The sequence below is a fragment of the Neoarius graeffei genome, chromosome 9, assembly GCF_027579695.1.
Source record: "Neoarius graeffei isolate fNeoGra1 chromosome 9, fNeoGra1.pri, whole genome shotgun sequence".
In the NCBI taxonomy this organism is placed as follows: domain Eukaryota; kingdom Metazoa; phylum Chordata; class Actinopteri; order Siluriformes; family Ariidae; genus Neoarius; species Neoarius graeffei.
The window spans coordinates 60,650,509-60,667,359 of NC_083577.1; the positions used below are offsets into that span (position 1 = coordinate 60,650,509).

Genomic DNA, 16,851 nt, shown 5'->3' on the forward strand with positions numbered 1-16,851 from the left:
AATATCATAATTTTATAAGGAATATGTTATGAAACCATATAGTTACTGAATAAACAACTCATCCAATGTGAACACAGAGAATTTATTAGTTCAGCAAATCCTACACCCAACCCCGCCCAGATATTTACGGCCACATGAGCTCTGCAGAGAAATTAACATTTCATTCAAACATGCTTTTAAATAAAAACAAAACGAGACCTGAAAGAAGTCAATTCATCCTAGCAGACTGCTTATTTGTAACCTTAGTCTTTATTGTAATTCCTTAGTCTTCATATCTGAGTTTATAGAGAATGGGCTTAAGAAGACAGCTGCTGAAATTTAGGAATATGTACTGCCATATCCAACCACCACAACATACTGATAAAAAGGTCAGAGCAATGCTGTTTTACTGTAAATGCTATCATTCTAATGCAATGATCTTATGCAATATCAAGAATAATTGCCCAAAAACTTTACCTTTAGTAACATGAGATTGATAATAGTCATTTTGTAACAGCTGGGTGATATTGTTCGCAGCTGTGTCTGTACAGCCACATCAGCAAGTTGAAGCAAGTGGGTTGTTTTTTAAATTTTTTTTGTTTGAGGGATTTTTTTCCCCCGAGAATGTCAGAATTATGATCCAAATTCACAACTTTGGATACAATAGGTTGGTAATATACGTGTGTTGGTAGCTATTTTATATGTAGAATTGTGTCCCTTCTTGTGTTTGCTCTTTTTACACTGTACACAGCTGTTTTGTTGTTGTTTTTTTTTACAGCCAGATGGTCCACAGCAGCTGGTTGAAGCATATGACTTTCCCGATTTACAATTCTCTACTACTTTATTACAACTGACACTTCACCAAATCCAAAAGTTCATCACAATTACCAAAAAGACTTTTTAACTATCTGTAGACTGGACAACATTTGTTCTGCATTCCTGTATTATTACAAGGCAAATTTATAACAGCTGGCTGATAAACAGTTGTCATCAGTTGTCACTGAGCTCATACCACAGAGCTCTTACTTAAATGAATGAATGCTACATTTATAATTCACTATATTGTTACAGAGAGTTTACGGACACTTAATGTAGGCGTATCAGGTGAAAATTCAAATTCACTCCAAATTGCTTGAAACTGCTCTCGTTGAATTCAGAATTGAATGCAGAACAACATACTTTTTACAGAATTAAAATATGTTTATCTGTTCTTGAGATATTACAAATCAAAGATTGAAAAAATAGGGTAATTTTAAGAAAACTGATGTAATATTATGTATATGAGGATAACATGGTCCAAAATGGGCCTCATTAACCAATAAGATCGTGTTTTTCTTAATAACTTTTCTATTTTTCAAGATATTTACATGGAAATTGGCAGGCACATAAATAGTTGTATACTGAATACAACGTTTGAAAAATTAGTAAAAACCAATTATGCAAATTAGTATTTAATTAGTATAAATTATGCTAATTAGGTTAAATGTTAAATTGGTACACTCGGTAAAAAAGTAATAAAAGATTATTTCTAATACCCTCTTTGTGCTCTGTAGAACTTTGTGTTTCTCAAAAGTTTATATTAAAGAATATAAATGATGATATTCACAGCTTTCAAAGCTAACCTCGAAAAAACTGTGTGATCCACATCCAGTAAACAATAACATTTAATTGAATTGAAATTGACACTCACGTTTCTGATTTGCGTTTTTTAAAATATCATTCCGATCACTAAGATCTCAATATTTTTCATCAAAACAACTACAGTTATATTCTAAAATAGTTATTTATTTACATGAATCAGTTTTGTTTGAAAAAATAAGTAGGTAAAGCTATGAAAACTCACTTCAAAGTCTCCCGTGAATCATAACATCAAAACTAGCTGATGGAAAATTTTCCTGAATCCTTCATCAGAAACAGTGAGTGCGAGAGAACATCTCTATAAAAGTTATCTGACTGATATTCACGTGTTATCCAGTCAGAAACCAATCAGAAGAGAGAGAGCCTGATCGCTTTCCCGTGACTCAAAAGCACCGGCAGTTTCCCGACTTTTTACTCTGTTGTACCAACTTCAACCTGCCGTTACTCCCAAAGTACTGAACACCTTTTAACAAGATAAATTTCTTTGGAAAGCAGAGATTATAAGCTTTTTAATGATAGTATTCATGATAGAAAATATTCAGGAGTTAAGCAATGACAGATTTGGAAACTTAGATGAGTGTCTGGATGCAGAACCTTCTTGCTGGGAGGCAACAGTGCTAACCACTACACCACCGTGCCACCCGGATATGCCTACTTAATATCTTATATTTGTAACAGAAGCTGCTTTTGGTCAAGCTAGTTAAGTTTTTAAAGACTTCTTTATAGCCATAAACACTGCAACTGTTCAACAGTAAACAGGTGCAGTTCAAGAATGCCAATACAAAAAATAACAGCTGCTGTTCAGACTCTGCAAGTTTCAAAAGCATCATCCAAAACACTTTAAAGCTATATTCCAAAACAGTTATTAGATATGTAACTGTGTACAATTGTAACATTTCTGCAGTCTTTCATTCTTGGAAAACTCTAGTTATGCCTGGAATTTAAAATAAATCAGGAATCTACTAGATTTCGTTCATGTGTGTCACTATGCCCGATACTGTACATCTAAAGAGGTGAAAAACAACAATACAGCACCCAGTCATGTATTACTAAGAGCTAATAGTGTCACAGTTAACGTGCAGATTTAAAAAGGTTGCTTCTGTCTATCATGTTACATTGGCACAGATGTTGGTGTAACATTAGCACAATGTTTACTTTCTGGGTTCACTTTAAACAAATACCAACCTAAAAAATATATGACAAGAGAAAAGATGGATCAATGTTAATTTTTTTAATGGTGCTGATCGCTGCGTAATTCAATAGAAAGAAGACAGGTTATCTAGCAAATGCTGCTGTGAAATCTGGCCAACATTCTGAACAGGTCCCAGAGATACAGTTACAGCATGCTTGTTCACACAATGTACTGATCTAAAGCCTGTGCATTCCACTCCACTGGACTGCATATATTATTCCAAGTTGTGACAGTACCAATGCAACCTTTACACCCTGCAAATCTACTGTACAGTAACTGACAGAACTCCAAGTTCATAATTATTTTTCAGCCTAACTGATCAGCGATTTTTGTTTTCTTGTACATTTAGTCCTCCTTTAAACATATCTTGACTAGCCGGATAAATGATTACATCAAACTCACTTTAATATTTCCATAAACGCCCTGCTACATATAGACTAATCAATATGCCCTCTCCTTTACACATCATCTTTTGCTATCCTGTTTCCCTCTTCTGTTTTTTTTCCCCTGCCTTTGGTAAAATCTTGAGACAGCTGAGGAATTCTAAGACTCCATAAAACCAACGAATATAATGAACTCTGCTTGAGACACATCCATTAAGGAAACCTGATTCCAGGTTCAGTGTGACCTGCTGTTCAGTCAAAGCCAATCAGTTTAGTTCGTCAAATGTACACATTTTTTGACCATCTCATCTCATTATCTCTAGCCGCTTTATCCTTCTACAGGGTCGCAGGCAAGCTGGAGCCTATCCCAGCTGACTACGGGCAAAAGGCGGGGTACACCCTGGACAAGTTGCCAGGTCATCACAGGGCTGACACATAGACAACCATTCACACTCACATTCACACCTACGATCAATTTAGAGTCACCAGTTAACCTAACCTGCATGTCTTTGGACTGTGGGGGAAACCGGAGCACCCGGAGGAAACCCACGCGGGCACGGGGAGAACATGCAAACTCCACACAGAAAGGCCCTCGCCGGCCACGGGGCTCGATCCCGGACTTTCTTGCTGTGAGGCGACAGCGCTAACCACTACACCACCACGCCGCCCCTTTTTGGACCATATATTCACAAATCAGTTTAGTGGAGTATCAACATCTCACTCAAAGGCCCCGTCACACTTATTCGAAATTAGCAGGAATCAAGCAGAACCAGCCAGAATGAAAAATCTTTCTAAATTCGTGCCACATTCGGGCAGGAATTTCAAACTGACCAACACTGTTACAGTTTTTTAAGAATGCCGTTCGAATACTTAGAATGCGCTTCAAACCCGCCTCGAATGATTCTTGCACATTCCAGGTGTATTAGCTTTCGAATGCAGTTCAAATGTAGTTGGTAGGCTCCAGCTTGCCTGCGACCCTGTAGGACAGGATAAGCGGCTACAGATAATGGATGGATAGATGTAGTTGGAACACAGTAGGAATACCTAGAATGCTGTTAGAATGCAGTAAGAATAGAATACACTTCAAATGCCGTACGAATGTGGTTCAATTGCTGCCCGAATACCACCCAAAGTCTGGTAGGAAGGTGCCTCGAATGCTGTACGAATTCACCTCAAATGCAATCAGAATGCTCCCGGAATAGCCACCGAATATGTTTCAAACGTCTAAGAATTCAAAGAGAATGCAGCTCGAATACTTAGAGTGTACTTCAAATATCCCGGAATATACAAAGACGGCACATCATTCCAATGGCATTCTAGCTCATTCGAGGCATATTCGGGACATTCTGGCAGGATTTGAAGTGGCTTGCCATTTCGATTTTTCCCACGAATGTGATCAGAATTTTTCGAATGCTGTTGGAATGCTGTAAGAATATTTAGAATGCAGTCAGAATGCAGTTAGAATACACTTCAAATGTCGTTCGATATTTCTCCTCTTCGAATGCACCTCGAATGTTTTGAGCATGAGCAAAACATTCGGGCCGGCCACAAGAATGGACCCGAATGTTTGGAATGCACTCAGAATGCAGTCAGAATTTTTAGAATGCACTTAGAATATCCCGGAATATACGAAGAATTTTCATTCCAACGGCATTCCGCCTCTAGTGTGACTACCCTGTAATCACTTAAAAAAGAACATTTTATTTTAAAAGTAATATGGTGTAATATGAGCTTTCTCAAAATGCACACGTGCTATATACATACACTGTAGCATTCAGTTCACTTATTACAAAATGTAGCACATTTCAGATCCATGATGAGACCCTGTGACTTTCTAAAGTTCAAAGGTTATAGCTAAAGCGTTAATGTATACAAGTTTGTGTTTGTCTATTTACCCACCCCACCCAAATTCAATATGTTCTGGGTGGCCCTCTGCCCTTTCCCATTTGTGTACCAGACTCCTCTTTTACACCTCATATTGTCACTCAGTCAGCGCCAACTGATACATCACAGTCATAAAGTTTGTTGTTGGACCACCATGCAGTCTAGAACAGTGGTTCTCAAAGTGAGGTCCGGGGCCCCAAGAGGTCCATGAAGAATGACCAGGGGGTCCATGATTTTTTTTTTTTGTTATTATAGAGAAAATCACAGCCCAATTTCTTCTTCTTCTTCTGGCTGATCCTGTTAGGAGTCGCCAGAGTGGATCATCACAATCTGTATATTTGATTTGGCATAGGTTTTTACATCGGATGCCGTTCCTGATGCAACACTCCCCAATCTATCAGGGTTTGGGACCAGCACTAAGTATGCACTGGCTTGTGCAACCCCAGTGGCTGGGTATTTTTACCTAATCTGCCCGTCTTTGAACTGTTGGAGGAAACCGGAGCACCCGAAGGAAACCCATGCAGACACAAGGAGAACATGCAAACTCCACACAGAAAATCCCCCCTCGGCCATGAGGTTCAAACCTGGAACCTTCTTGCTGTGAGGCGACAGTGCTAACCACTACACCACCATGCCGCTAAAATTACAACCCAATTGCTTGGACCTCTAAATATAGTATTGATAAATTGGGTTGAAAAATAAATAAATAAATAAATAAATAAAATCACAACTCAATTTATCAATACTATATTTAGGGGTCCAAGCACCAAAGTCAACTCAGACCTAAAGTGTTGTATTGGTGGAAAGTTCAAGAATAGAAAGGTCTATGGTACGAAAAAATAATATTTGAAATTTTTTCAATAACGTTTGTGAAATCAATTCATACTGAAGGGGTCTGTGGAATTTATTTTACAGTTCAAGGGGCCCTTGTTTACAAAATGTTTGAGAAGAACTACTGGTCTTGAGGCACCACATCCAGAAACCAGAACCAACACTACAGCCTACACTGTCAGAAATAGGAGTACAGTAGGAGTCCATTTCTGTCCCCTAAGGTACAATCTACACTAATGTACCCCCTAGGACTCATTATTGTGTACCTTTTTAGGGTCAAAAAGATACATATATGTTCCCAATCAGTATATAAATGGTACAAATAAGTACCTTAGAGAGTACTGCCCCAGTGACAAGCCGTTGCACCCCTAAAGGTACAATGATGTACTTTGTTTCCAGAGAGTGTCAGCTCGTGCAAGTGAATGTAGTTGAAGAAGAGTTCAGATGTACCTTGTAAAGTTCCTGCACCAAAAGTACAACCCCGATTCCAAAAAAGTTGGGACAAAGTACAAATTGTAAATAAAAACGGAATGCAATAATTTACAAATCTCAAAAACTGATATTGTATTCACAATAGAACATAGACAACATATCAAATGTCGAAAGTGAGACATTTTGAAATTTCATGCTAAATATTGGCTCATTTGAAATTTCATGACAGCAACACATCTCAAAAAAGTTGGGACAGGGGCAATAAGAGGCTGGAAAAGTTAAAGGTACAAAAAAGGAACAGCTGGAGGACCAAATTGCAACTCATTAGGTCAATTGGCAATAGGTCATTAACATGACTGGGTATAAAAAGAGCATCTTGGAGTGGCAGCGGCTCTCAGAAGTAAAGATGGGAAGAGGATCACCAATCCCCCTAATTCTGCGCCGACAAATAGTGGAGCAATATCAGAAAGGAGTTAGACAGTGTAAAATTGCAAAGAGTTTGAACATATCATCATCTACAGTGCATAATATCATCAAAAGATTCAGAGAATCTGGAAGAATCTCTGTGCGTAAGGGTCAAGGCTGGAAAACCATACTGGGTGCCCGTGATCTTCGGGCCCTTAGACGGCACTGCATCACATACAGGCATGCTTCTGTATTGGAAATCACAAAATGGGCTCAGGAATATTTCCAGAGAACATTATCTGTGAACACAATTCACCGTGCCATCCGCCGTTGCCAGCTAAAACTCTATAGTTCAAAGAAGAAGCCGTATCTAAACATGATCCAGAAGCGCAGACGTCTTCTCTGGGCCAAGGCTCATTTAAAATGGACTGTGGCAAAGTGGAAAACTGTTCTGTGGTCAGATGAATCAAAATTTGAAGTTCTTTATGGAAATCAGGGACGCCGTGTCATTCAGACTAAAGAGGAGAAGGACGACCCAAGTTGTTATCAGCGCTCAGTTCAGAAGCCTGCATCTCTGATGGTATGGGGTTGCATTAGTGCGTGTGGCATGGGCAGCTTACACATCTGGAAAGACACCATCAATGCTGAAAGGTATATCCAGGTTCTAGAGCAACATATGCTCCCATCCAGACGACGTCTCTTTCAGGGAAGACCTTGCATTTTCCAACATGACAATGCCAAACCACATACTGTATCAATTACAGCATCATGGCTGCGTAGAAGAAGGGTCCGGGTACTGAACTGGCCAGCCTGCAGTCAAGATCTTTCACCCATAGAAAACATTTGGCGCATCATAAAACGGAAGATACGACAAAAAAGACCTAAGACAGTTGAGCAACTAGAATCCTACATTAGACAAGAATGGGTTAACATTCCTATCCCTAAACTTGAGCAACTTGTCTCCTCAGTCCCCAGACGTTTACAGACTGTTGTAAAGAGAAAAGGGGATGTCTCACAGTGGTAAACATGGCCTTGTCCCAACTTTTTTGAGATGTGTTGTTGTCATGAAATTTAAAATCACCTAATTTTTCTCTTTAAATGATACATTTTCTCAGTTTAAACATTTGATATGTCATCTATGTTCTATTCTGAATAAAATATGGAATTTTGAAACGTCCACATCATTGCATTCCATTTTTATTTACAATTTGTACTTTGGGGCGGCACGGTGGTGTAGTGGTTAGCGCTGTCGCCTCACAGCAAGAAGGTCCGGGTTCGAGCCCCGGGGCCGGCGAGGGCCTTTCTGTGCGGAGTTTGCATGTTCTCCCCGTGTCCGTGTGGGTTTCCTCCGGGTGCTCCGGTTTCCCCCACAGTCCAAAGACATGCAGGTTAGGTTAACTGGTGACTCTAAATTGACCGTAGGTGTGAATGTGAGTGTGAATGGTTGTCTGTGTCTATGTGTCAGCCCTGTGATGACCTGGCGACTTGTCCAGGGTGTACCCCGCCTTTCGCCCGTAGTCAGCTGGGATAGGCTCCAGCTTGCCTGCGACCCTGTAAAAGGATAAAGCGGCTAGAGATAATGAATGAATGAGATTTGTACTTTGTCCCAACTTTTTTGGAATCGGGGTTGTAGTTTGGATATCACTGGCTTAAGATACTAAAACTGTCATATTTCCCATCACATATTTGTTAAGCCTGCTCAAGTGTAGCATATTGTGTGATTATTTATCAAAATTTCATTCCTTTCTACAAAAAAAGGTGAAAAATCAGTGAAGCAGAAGAATGGGCCAGGATCAGGGGGACTTCAGGCTGTTCTCCATTCATTCAAACAACGAGGAGTCTCTTCCATAAGGCACATGGCCTAGTCTGGGGAAACTACTTTCAGAGAAATATACAGGAGTACAGGGCATTTTCAGCAACGCAGTACATTTACCATCTCAATATATTAATCACAGTTTAGAGCAAGAAGATAGAAAGCGAGAGGAAAGCAGGTGCAGTGATGGCGCGCACTATAGTGCGTTATAGTGCTGTTATAGTGCTATAGTACAGGGATCAGCGATGCGACCCTCACCCCTTCAGTACAGGATTTAAAAGCTTCGTTACACACACACTGTCTTTAGTTTAATGAATGACTATCATGATTACTCACTTTCTCTTGTCCTCTGGTTGGAGCTGCCGGTGCAATGCGAGAGAGAAACCAAAGAGGCTGCTGGGGTCCCCGTTCTTCCTCAGCACGTTTTTTGTGTCCAAGTTAAATGCGCCTGAACCTGCCCACTGGAGCAAAAAGAGAAAAATGCTCACGTTGAGAGAAATCCACAGTCCACAAATCTCCATGGTGTTTGTATGCGGAGAAAGCTGTGCGCTCTTTTCCTGAGTTGCGCACTGCGCTTTATGCCCCGCTTCTATACTGACAAGTTTAGTTAAAGCTCCTCCTCAAGCTTGGTTCCAATCCCCCATCCCCCTCTCTTTATTCAGACAAAACTCAGTACACCTCCCTGAGTGCAGCCCTTCAAGCTGAAGGTTGCTGTTAACATATACTGCTGAATTCACATCTAACGCGTCCAGAAACAACACAAGAAACAATTAAACGCTATTTTAGACCTGCCTATAATAGTTACAGCCATGTGCAAAAGTCTTAGGCACCTTATTTTTTAGTACTAACTTTGATTTATTTTATAACTTCTATACCTTAAAAAAAATCCCAGTACAGAAAGCAGCATATTACATCAGAGACACTTTTCAGACTTTTTCTTCTTTTGGCTGCTCCTGATTAAGGGTCGCTACAGCGGATCTTTCATCTCCGTTGCTCCCTGTCTTCTGCATCCTTCTCGACCACACCTGCCACTTTCATGTCTTCCTCTCACCGCATCCATGTATTTCCTCGTTTTCGTGTGCCTGGCAGCTCCATCCTCAACATTCTACTTCCAACATGCTCTGCATCTCTTCTCAGGATGTGCCCGTACCATCTCAGTCTCATCTCTCTTAGCTTAATTCCCAAGCTCTCCACATGTGCTGTCCCTCTGATGTGCTCGTTCCTTATCCTGTCCAACCTCCCATCGCAAACCTTAACATCCTCAACTCCGCCACCTCCGACTTTGCCTCCTGTCTCTTCGTTAAGGGTACGGTCTCCAATCCATACATCACAGCTGGTCTCACTACTGTCTTATACATCTTACCTTTCACTTTTGCTGGGACTTTCCTATCACAAATGACTCCCGAAATCCTTCTCCAACTGCTCCAGCCTGCCTGCACTCGCTTTCTCACCTCACTATCGCAGCCCCCATTTTCCTGCACAGTTGACCCCAGGTACTTGAATTCACCAACTTTCTTTACGTCTACTCCTTGCATCTTCACAACACTCTCATCCCCATTCTCATTGATGCACATGTATTCTGTCATGCTACTGCTCACCTTCATTCCTCTTCGTTCCAATGCATCCCTCCATGTCTCCAAACCCAACTCAACCTCCTTTCTACTTTCACCACATATCACAATATCATCCGCAAACATCATGTTCCATGGTGACTCTTGCCTCACTTCGTCCGTCAAGCTATCCATCATTATGGCAAACAAGAAAGGACTCAAAGCAGATCCTTGATGAAGTCCCACCTTCACCTTGAACCATTCAGTCATTCCACACTTTTCAGACAAAAAAAAACATAGTGAAGGCTGATGGGTCTCATCTCATCTCATTATCTCTAGCCGCTTTATCCTTCTACAGGGTCGCAGGCAAGCTGGAGCCTATCCCAGCTGACTACGGGCGAAAGGCGGGGTACACCCTGGACAAGTCGCCAGGTCATCACAGGGCTGACACATAGACACAGACAACCATTCACACTCACATTCACACCTACGGTCAATTTAGAGTCACCAGTTAACCTAACCTGCATGTCTTTGGACTGTGGGGGAAACCGGAGCACCCGGAGGAAACCCACGCAGACACGGGGAGAACATGCAAACTCCGCACAGAAAGGCCCTCGCCGGCCCTGGGGCTCGAACCCAGGACCTTCTTGCTGTGAGGCGACAGCGCTAACCACTACACCACCGTGCCGCCCCAGGCTGATGGGTTTTGATGCAAAAATAAAAAGTAAGTGTGGTAGTCAATGTGTCTAGAAGAACTGTGGCTGATTCTACAAGACGCTTAATAAAACTTACAGCTCATTTACTTATAAAACTGCACACACTGTACCAGAGACTGCTGTTAAAAAAAAAAGCAAAGGCTTGCCACACCAACTATTGAGTTTGATTAGTTTATTACTACTTCCTGCAGTATTTTTTTAAGTAGAAATATTTAATTTCATTATTTCTGACGTCATCTTTACATCAATTCAGGTACTAAAGACTTTTGCACAGTACTGTATACACTCACTGGCCACTTTAATAGGAACTTGTTCTTGATCTTAACATTCCTGTTCTTGGCTGGCAGGAGTTGAACTCAATATGGTCTTCTGCTGTTGCATGCTGAGATGTTTTTCTGCTCACCATGGTTGTAAAGAGTTGCTATGAGTTACTATATCCTTCCTGGCAGCTTGAATCAATCTGGCCATTTTCCTCTGACCTTTCTTATAAACAGGGCGTTTCCACCCACAGAACCGTCGCCCTTTCAGTGTTTTTTGTTTTTCGCACCATTCTGTGCAAACTGAAAACCCCAGGAGCTCAGCAGTTTCTGAAATACCCAAACCAGTCCATCTGGCACCAACACTCATACCGCAGTGAAAGTCAAAGAGATCACAATTTTTCCCATTCTGATGTTTGAAGTGAACATTAACTGAAGCTCTTGATTTGTGTCTGCATGATTTGATGCATTGTGCTGCTATCAAGGGATTGGCTGATTAGAAAAGTGCAGAAAAGAGCAGGTGTCTGGGTGTTCCTAATAAAGTGGCTGGTGAGTGTATATAATTATTCTTTAATATTTTTTTTTACCTCAATAGCAATTTCCCCCATGTGGATAAAACAAATAAATAAATTAATAAGTTCAGCTTAACTTTCAATATGAAATAAAGACTTAAAGACTTGATTGAACATGTTAATTCATGCTTGAGATTTTGAACTCTACCGGGATAATTGCATTTGAATTACTTTAAATATCTCATCTCATTATCTGTAGCCGCTTTATCCTGTTCTACAGAGTCGCAGGCAAGCTGGAGCCTATCCCAGCTGACTACGGGCGAAAGGCGGGGTACACCCTGGACAAGTCGCCAGGTCATCACAGGGCTGACACATAGACACAGACAACCATTCACACTCACAGTCAATTTAGAGTCACCAGTTAACCTAACCTGCATGTCTTTGGACTGTGGGGGAAACCGGAGCACCCGGAAGAAACCCACGCGGACACGGGGAGAACATGCAAACTCCACACAGAAAGGCCCTCGCCGGCCACGGGGCTCGAACCCGGACCTTCTTGCTGTGAGGCGACAGCGCTAACCACTACACCACCGTGCCGCCCCTACTTTAAATACAATATGTGTAAACCAGACAATTTCCATCATTCAGTCTTTGCAGGTTATCTGGCCTAATCTATCTGACATAATGACATACAGTGGTGCTTGAAAGTTTGTGAACCCTTTAGAATTTTCTATATTTCTTCATAAATATGACCTAAAACATCATCAGATTTTCACACAAGTCCTAAAAGTAGATAAAGAGAACCCAGTTAAACAAATGAGACAAAAATATTATACTTGGTCATTTATTTATTGAGGAAAATGATCCAATATTACATATCTGTGAGTTCACATACTTTTGCCACTGACAGATATGTAATATTGGATCATTTTCCTCAATAAATAAATGACCAAGTATAATATTTTTGTCTCATTTGTTTAACTGGGTTCTCTTTATCTACTTTTAGGACTTGTGTGAAAATCTGATGATGTTTTAGGTCATATTTTTGCAGAAATATAGAAAATTCTAAAGGGTTCACAAACTTTCAGGCACCACTGTAATACATAAATCAAAAGGACAACATGAAATTTTTACAAATAAGCCATAAATTCATAGACATAATACAAATGCAGTAAGTCGTTTAATAAAAATGTGCATCATGTGTGCTGTGATTTCATCAGCAAATGCAAATACAAAAGAAGTACAACTTTAGTTTATGTTTCAGATGTCAACCGTAACACAATAGAAATATTGTTCATAGATGATATTGCAGTGTTCTCCAGCACTGTATATATGCCAATCTTCTATGCATTTCAGAGATTGAGAGGTCTTTGTAGCTTCAGAATGTTTTCATGTTTGTTCATCTTCCGTTGCTGCCCACACTCTTGTCACTTTGTGCATCAGTGAATGGCAGTGTTGTGTGCACTCTGCTGATTCACTGTGTGGGCAAAGACATTTCCTCAGCATCACAAAAGAGGACGTGACCAGGCCATAAGAAATTAGACCTGCAGTGCCAATCAAATAAACTACATAATACACTGTAATAGGAGTATTTAGCTTTCTGGGGGGCTTTTTTCACTTTTATTGGATAGGACAGTGTAGAGACAGGAAATGAGAAGGAGAGAGAGATCGGGAAACGACCTCGGGTCGGAATCAAACCCGGGTCCCCGGATTTATGGTATGGTGCCTTATCCACCTGAGCCACGACGCCCCCAGTGTGTATTTAGCTTTGACATTTTCTTACGTGGGGCGGCACGGTGGTGTCGTGGTTAGTGCTGTCGCCTCACAGCAAGAAGGTCCAGGTTTGAGCCCCGTGGCCGGCGAGGGCCTTTCTGTGCGGAGTTTGCATGTTCTCCACATGAGACATGCAGGTTAGGTTAACTGGTGACTCTAAATTGACCGTAGGTGTGAATGTGAGTGTGAATGGTTGTCTGTGTCTATGTGTCAGACCTGTGATGACCTGGCGACTTGTCCAGGGTGTACCCTGCCTTTCGCCCGTAGTCAGCTGGGATAGGCTCCAGCTTGCCTGCGACCCTGTAGAACAGGATAAAGCGGCTAGAGATAATGAGATGAGATGAGATTTTCTTACGTTAAATCTAGACTCATTAAGGATTCATTTTTTTCAGTTTGTTCCTCTTGGGAACCCTTAAAGGAGCTATATGTAATCCTGATATATAGATTTAGGCACTGCCTAAAAGTGGAGCTCCCTTCTGTTTCTGGGTTGTAGAATTTTCTTATAGCATAGCCAGCCTCTTTTGTTTTATTTCTGTCTCATTATAGTTACTATACTGTTTCCTTATGTTGTACAAAACATACACAGAAAGAGAATAGCTCTGGCCTGATGAGTAGAGTCAGGGCAGTGATTTTATTTACAAATTCGATTTCACTATTGCTGAGACAAGAATACAAAAAAAACATATTGGAAAAATAATATAATTAATTTTTTTCACAGTCCGGTGTCCATCAAATCGTGCGCTCTGATTGGCTCGTGAGCAGGCCAGAATCCTACGATACGGACCCTGGTTACAAACCTTTGGAGACTCATTCGTTCACAGCAACAACAAACATAGTGGCAATTTTTTGTCAACATTTATTTTCGCATTTCTCAGTATAATAGCATTGATTTTACAGCATGGATAACTACAATGTTCAGTGAAAGCGAGTTTTACTACCCTGATGAAGATGAAATAAAAGAAAACATTTCAGGAGAAGGTGGCACGGTGGTGTAGTGGTTAGCGCTGTCGCCTCACAGCAAGAAGGTCCAGGTTTGAGCCTCGTGGCTGGCAAGGAAGACAGGAAGGCTATGGTAACTCAAACAACCACTCTTCAACCTTGGTGAAGAGAAAAGCACCGTAAAATGTACAACTCACCAAATCTTGAGGAGGATGAGCTACAACAGCAAAAGATGACATCAGGTTCCACAGTCAGTCAATAATAGGAATTTAAAGCTACTGTGGTCACAAGTTCAGTAAAACAGGATAGGTGAAGATTGAAAAAAAGCTTTTTTCCCCCCCAAAAATTATAATAAATATAATTCTAATTTAGGGCGGCACGGTGGTGTAGTGGTTAGCGCTGTCGCCTCACAGCAAGAAGGTCCTGGGTTCGAGCCCTGTGGCCGGCGAGGGCCTTTCTGTGCGGAGTTTGCATGTTCTCCCCGTGTCCGCGTGGGTTTCCTCCGGGTGCTCCGGTTTCCCCCACAGTCCAAAGACATGCAGGTTAGGTTAACTGGTGACTCTAAATTGACCGTAGGTGTGAATGTGAGTGTGAATGGTTGTCTGTGTCTATGTGTCAGCCCTGTGATGACCTGGCGACTTGTCCAGGGTGTACCCCGCCTTTCGCCCATAGTCAGCTGGGATAGGCTCCAGCTTGCCTGCGACCCTGTAGAAGGATAAAGCGGCTGGAGATAATGAGATGAGATGAGATAATTCTAATTTAGGGGCGGCACGGTGGTGTAGTGGTTAGCGCTGTCACCTCACAGCAAGAAGGTCCAGGTTCAAGCCCCGTGGCCGGCGAGGGCATTTCTTTGTGGAGTTTGTATGTTCTCCCCGTGTCCGCGTGGGTTTCCTCCGGGTGCTCCGGTTTCCCCCACAGTCCAAAGACATGCAGGTTAGGTTAACTGGTGACTCTAAATTGAGCGTAGGTGTGAATGTGAGTGTGAATGGTTGTCTGTGTCTATATGTGTCAGCCCTGTGATGACCTGGCGACTTGTCCAGGGTGTACCCCGCCTTTCGCCCGTAGTCAGCTGGGATAGGCTCCAGCTTGCCTGCAACCCTGTAGAACAGATAAAGAGGCTAGAGATAATGAGATGAGATGAGATTTCAGGAGAAAGCCGAAAACAAGCTTATAGCAGGTTTGTTCTAAATATGGTTTCCCTTTCAGCCGCTCTCATTTTCTGTTAGAATTTGGTAAAGAAAAAAATTAATATATTATTTACCAGCTTAAGGTCGGTCCGTATCGTGAAATACCATGACCGAGGTCTTAAAAATACTAACCGAGGCCTCTGGGCCGAGGTCAGTATTTTCAAGGCCAAGGTCACGGTATTTCACAATACGGACCAACCTTAAGCTGGTAAATAATATATATATTAAGTATGAAAAATAAGTATATATTTTAGCAACTTTTATCCAAAAAGTAGAATGAAGAAGAATGAGTCAGATTTTTTATCGAGAATCGACAAAAAAATTTAAAATAAAAATTCAGGCATGACGCACGTACGTCATGCATGGAGATTTTCCCGTGATGATTGGGTTGCCTGTGATGGCAGGCACACGAGTACACGATACAAGGCGACATCGGGCGACAACCATGACAAGTTACTCCTACTATATTTTACCGACTACTACTCTACTTCACACTTCACTAATGACTTATAGTCGTTGGGTTTCCTGTGGCGGCAGGCATGCACCCATGCACAGAACCGAAACCATCAGAAAATAACTTAGCAGATTACTCACTACTCAACTGTTGGGTTTCCTGTGGTGGCACGCATGCACGCCCAGGACCAAAACCATCAGAAAGCAACTTGATGGGTTTCTTTATGTATCCACACTCTATGCCTGTGGGGCTCTGCTATAGCAGAGTATTTTTCTGTCAGATAGGGTTCTAAGTACATCCCTTTTAGGAACCTTAAGAAAACTTGTCAATAGAACCCCTGAATGTAGTAGGAAGGATTGTCAAAGTTCAAAAGTGTAAGTGAAATAGGGGCCTTTTTATTAATGCTAAAAAGGTAAGAAACATTTGTGTGGCTTTCACTGTGCTCTGTACCTTCTATCAGCTAGCGCGACAGGCATTATGCTTTACAATCACCACAAAGACCCATTATGTCATTGTGATGGCCATAGCTAAGGCATTTACATCTCTGTAGATTGGAGAAGACAGATGTTTGTTAGGTACAGAGTCTCTAGGTTACTGAATAACAAAAGGTGACAGTGATTGACAAAATGCAAACATTACATTTTAGTTCTAAGAGTAGGTGGCTTTGCATACAATAAAGATAGCTGTCATACTGTTAGAAATATGGATATTTCTTAAAATAGTTGATAGATTTTGATTCAATAGATTTTAATTCAAGAATGTTGAATTGATAAAATATGAGTGATCAAGAAATATAAGTCCTCTGCCGCCTAAGAGATTCTGCCTCATAGATTCGGGAGCGACAACACTGACACAGAAATTCAGAGATATTTCTCAGCTTATTAAAAGGCAAACATTAGTATATCT

At 41.2% G+C, this 16,851-nt stretch overlaps 1 protein-coding gene across 2 annotated transcripts in view; it reads right to left on the reverse strand.

Moving 5' to 3' along the window:
• itga6a (integrin, alpha 6a) overlaps positions 1-9,134 on the reverse strand; it is a 46,907-nt gene extending 37,773 nt beyond the window's left edge. For both annotated transcript variants that reach the window (XM_060930001.1, XM_060929999.1), the window contains exon 1: positions 8,894-9,134. In XM_060930001.1, coding sequence (XP_060785984.1) covers positions 8,894-9,078 — 185 coding nt within the window. In that variant the 5' untranslated portion in view covers positions 9,079-9,134. The remainder of the gene's footprint in view (positions 1-8,893) is intronic.
• Positions 9,135-16,851: the final 7,717 nt, after the last annotated feature.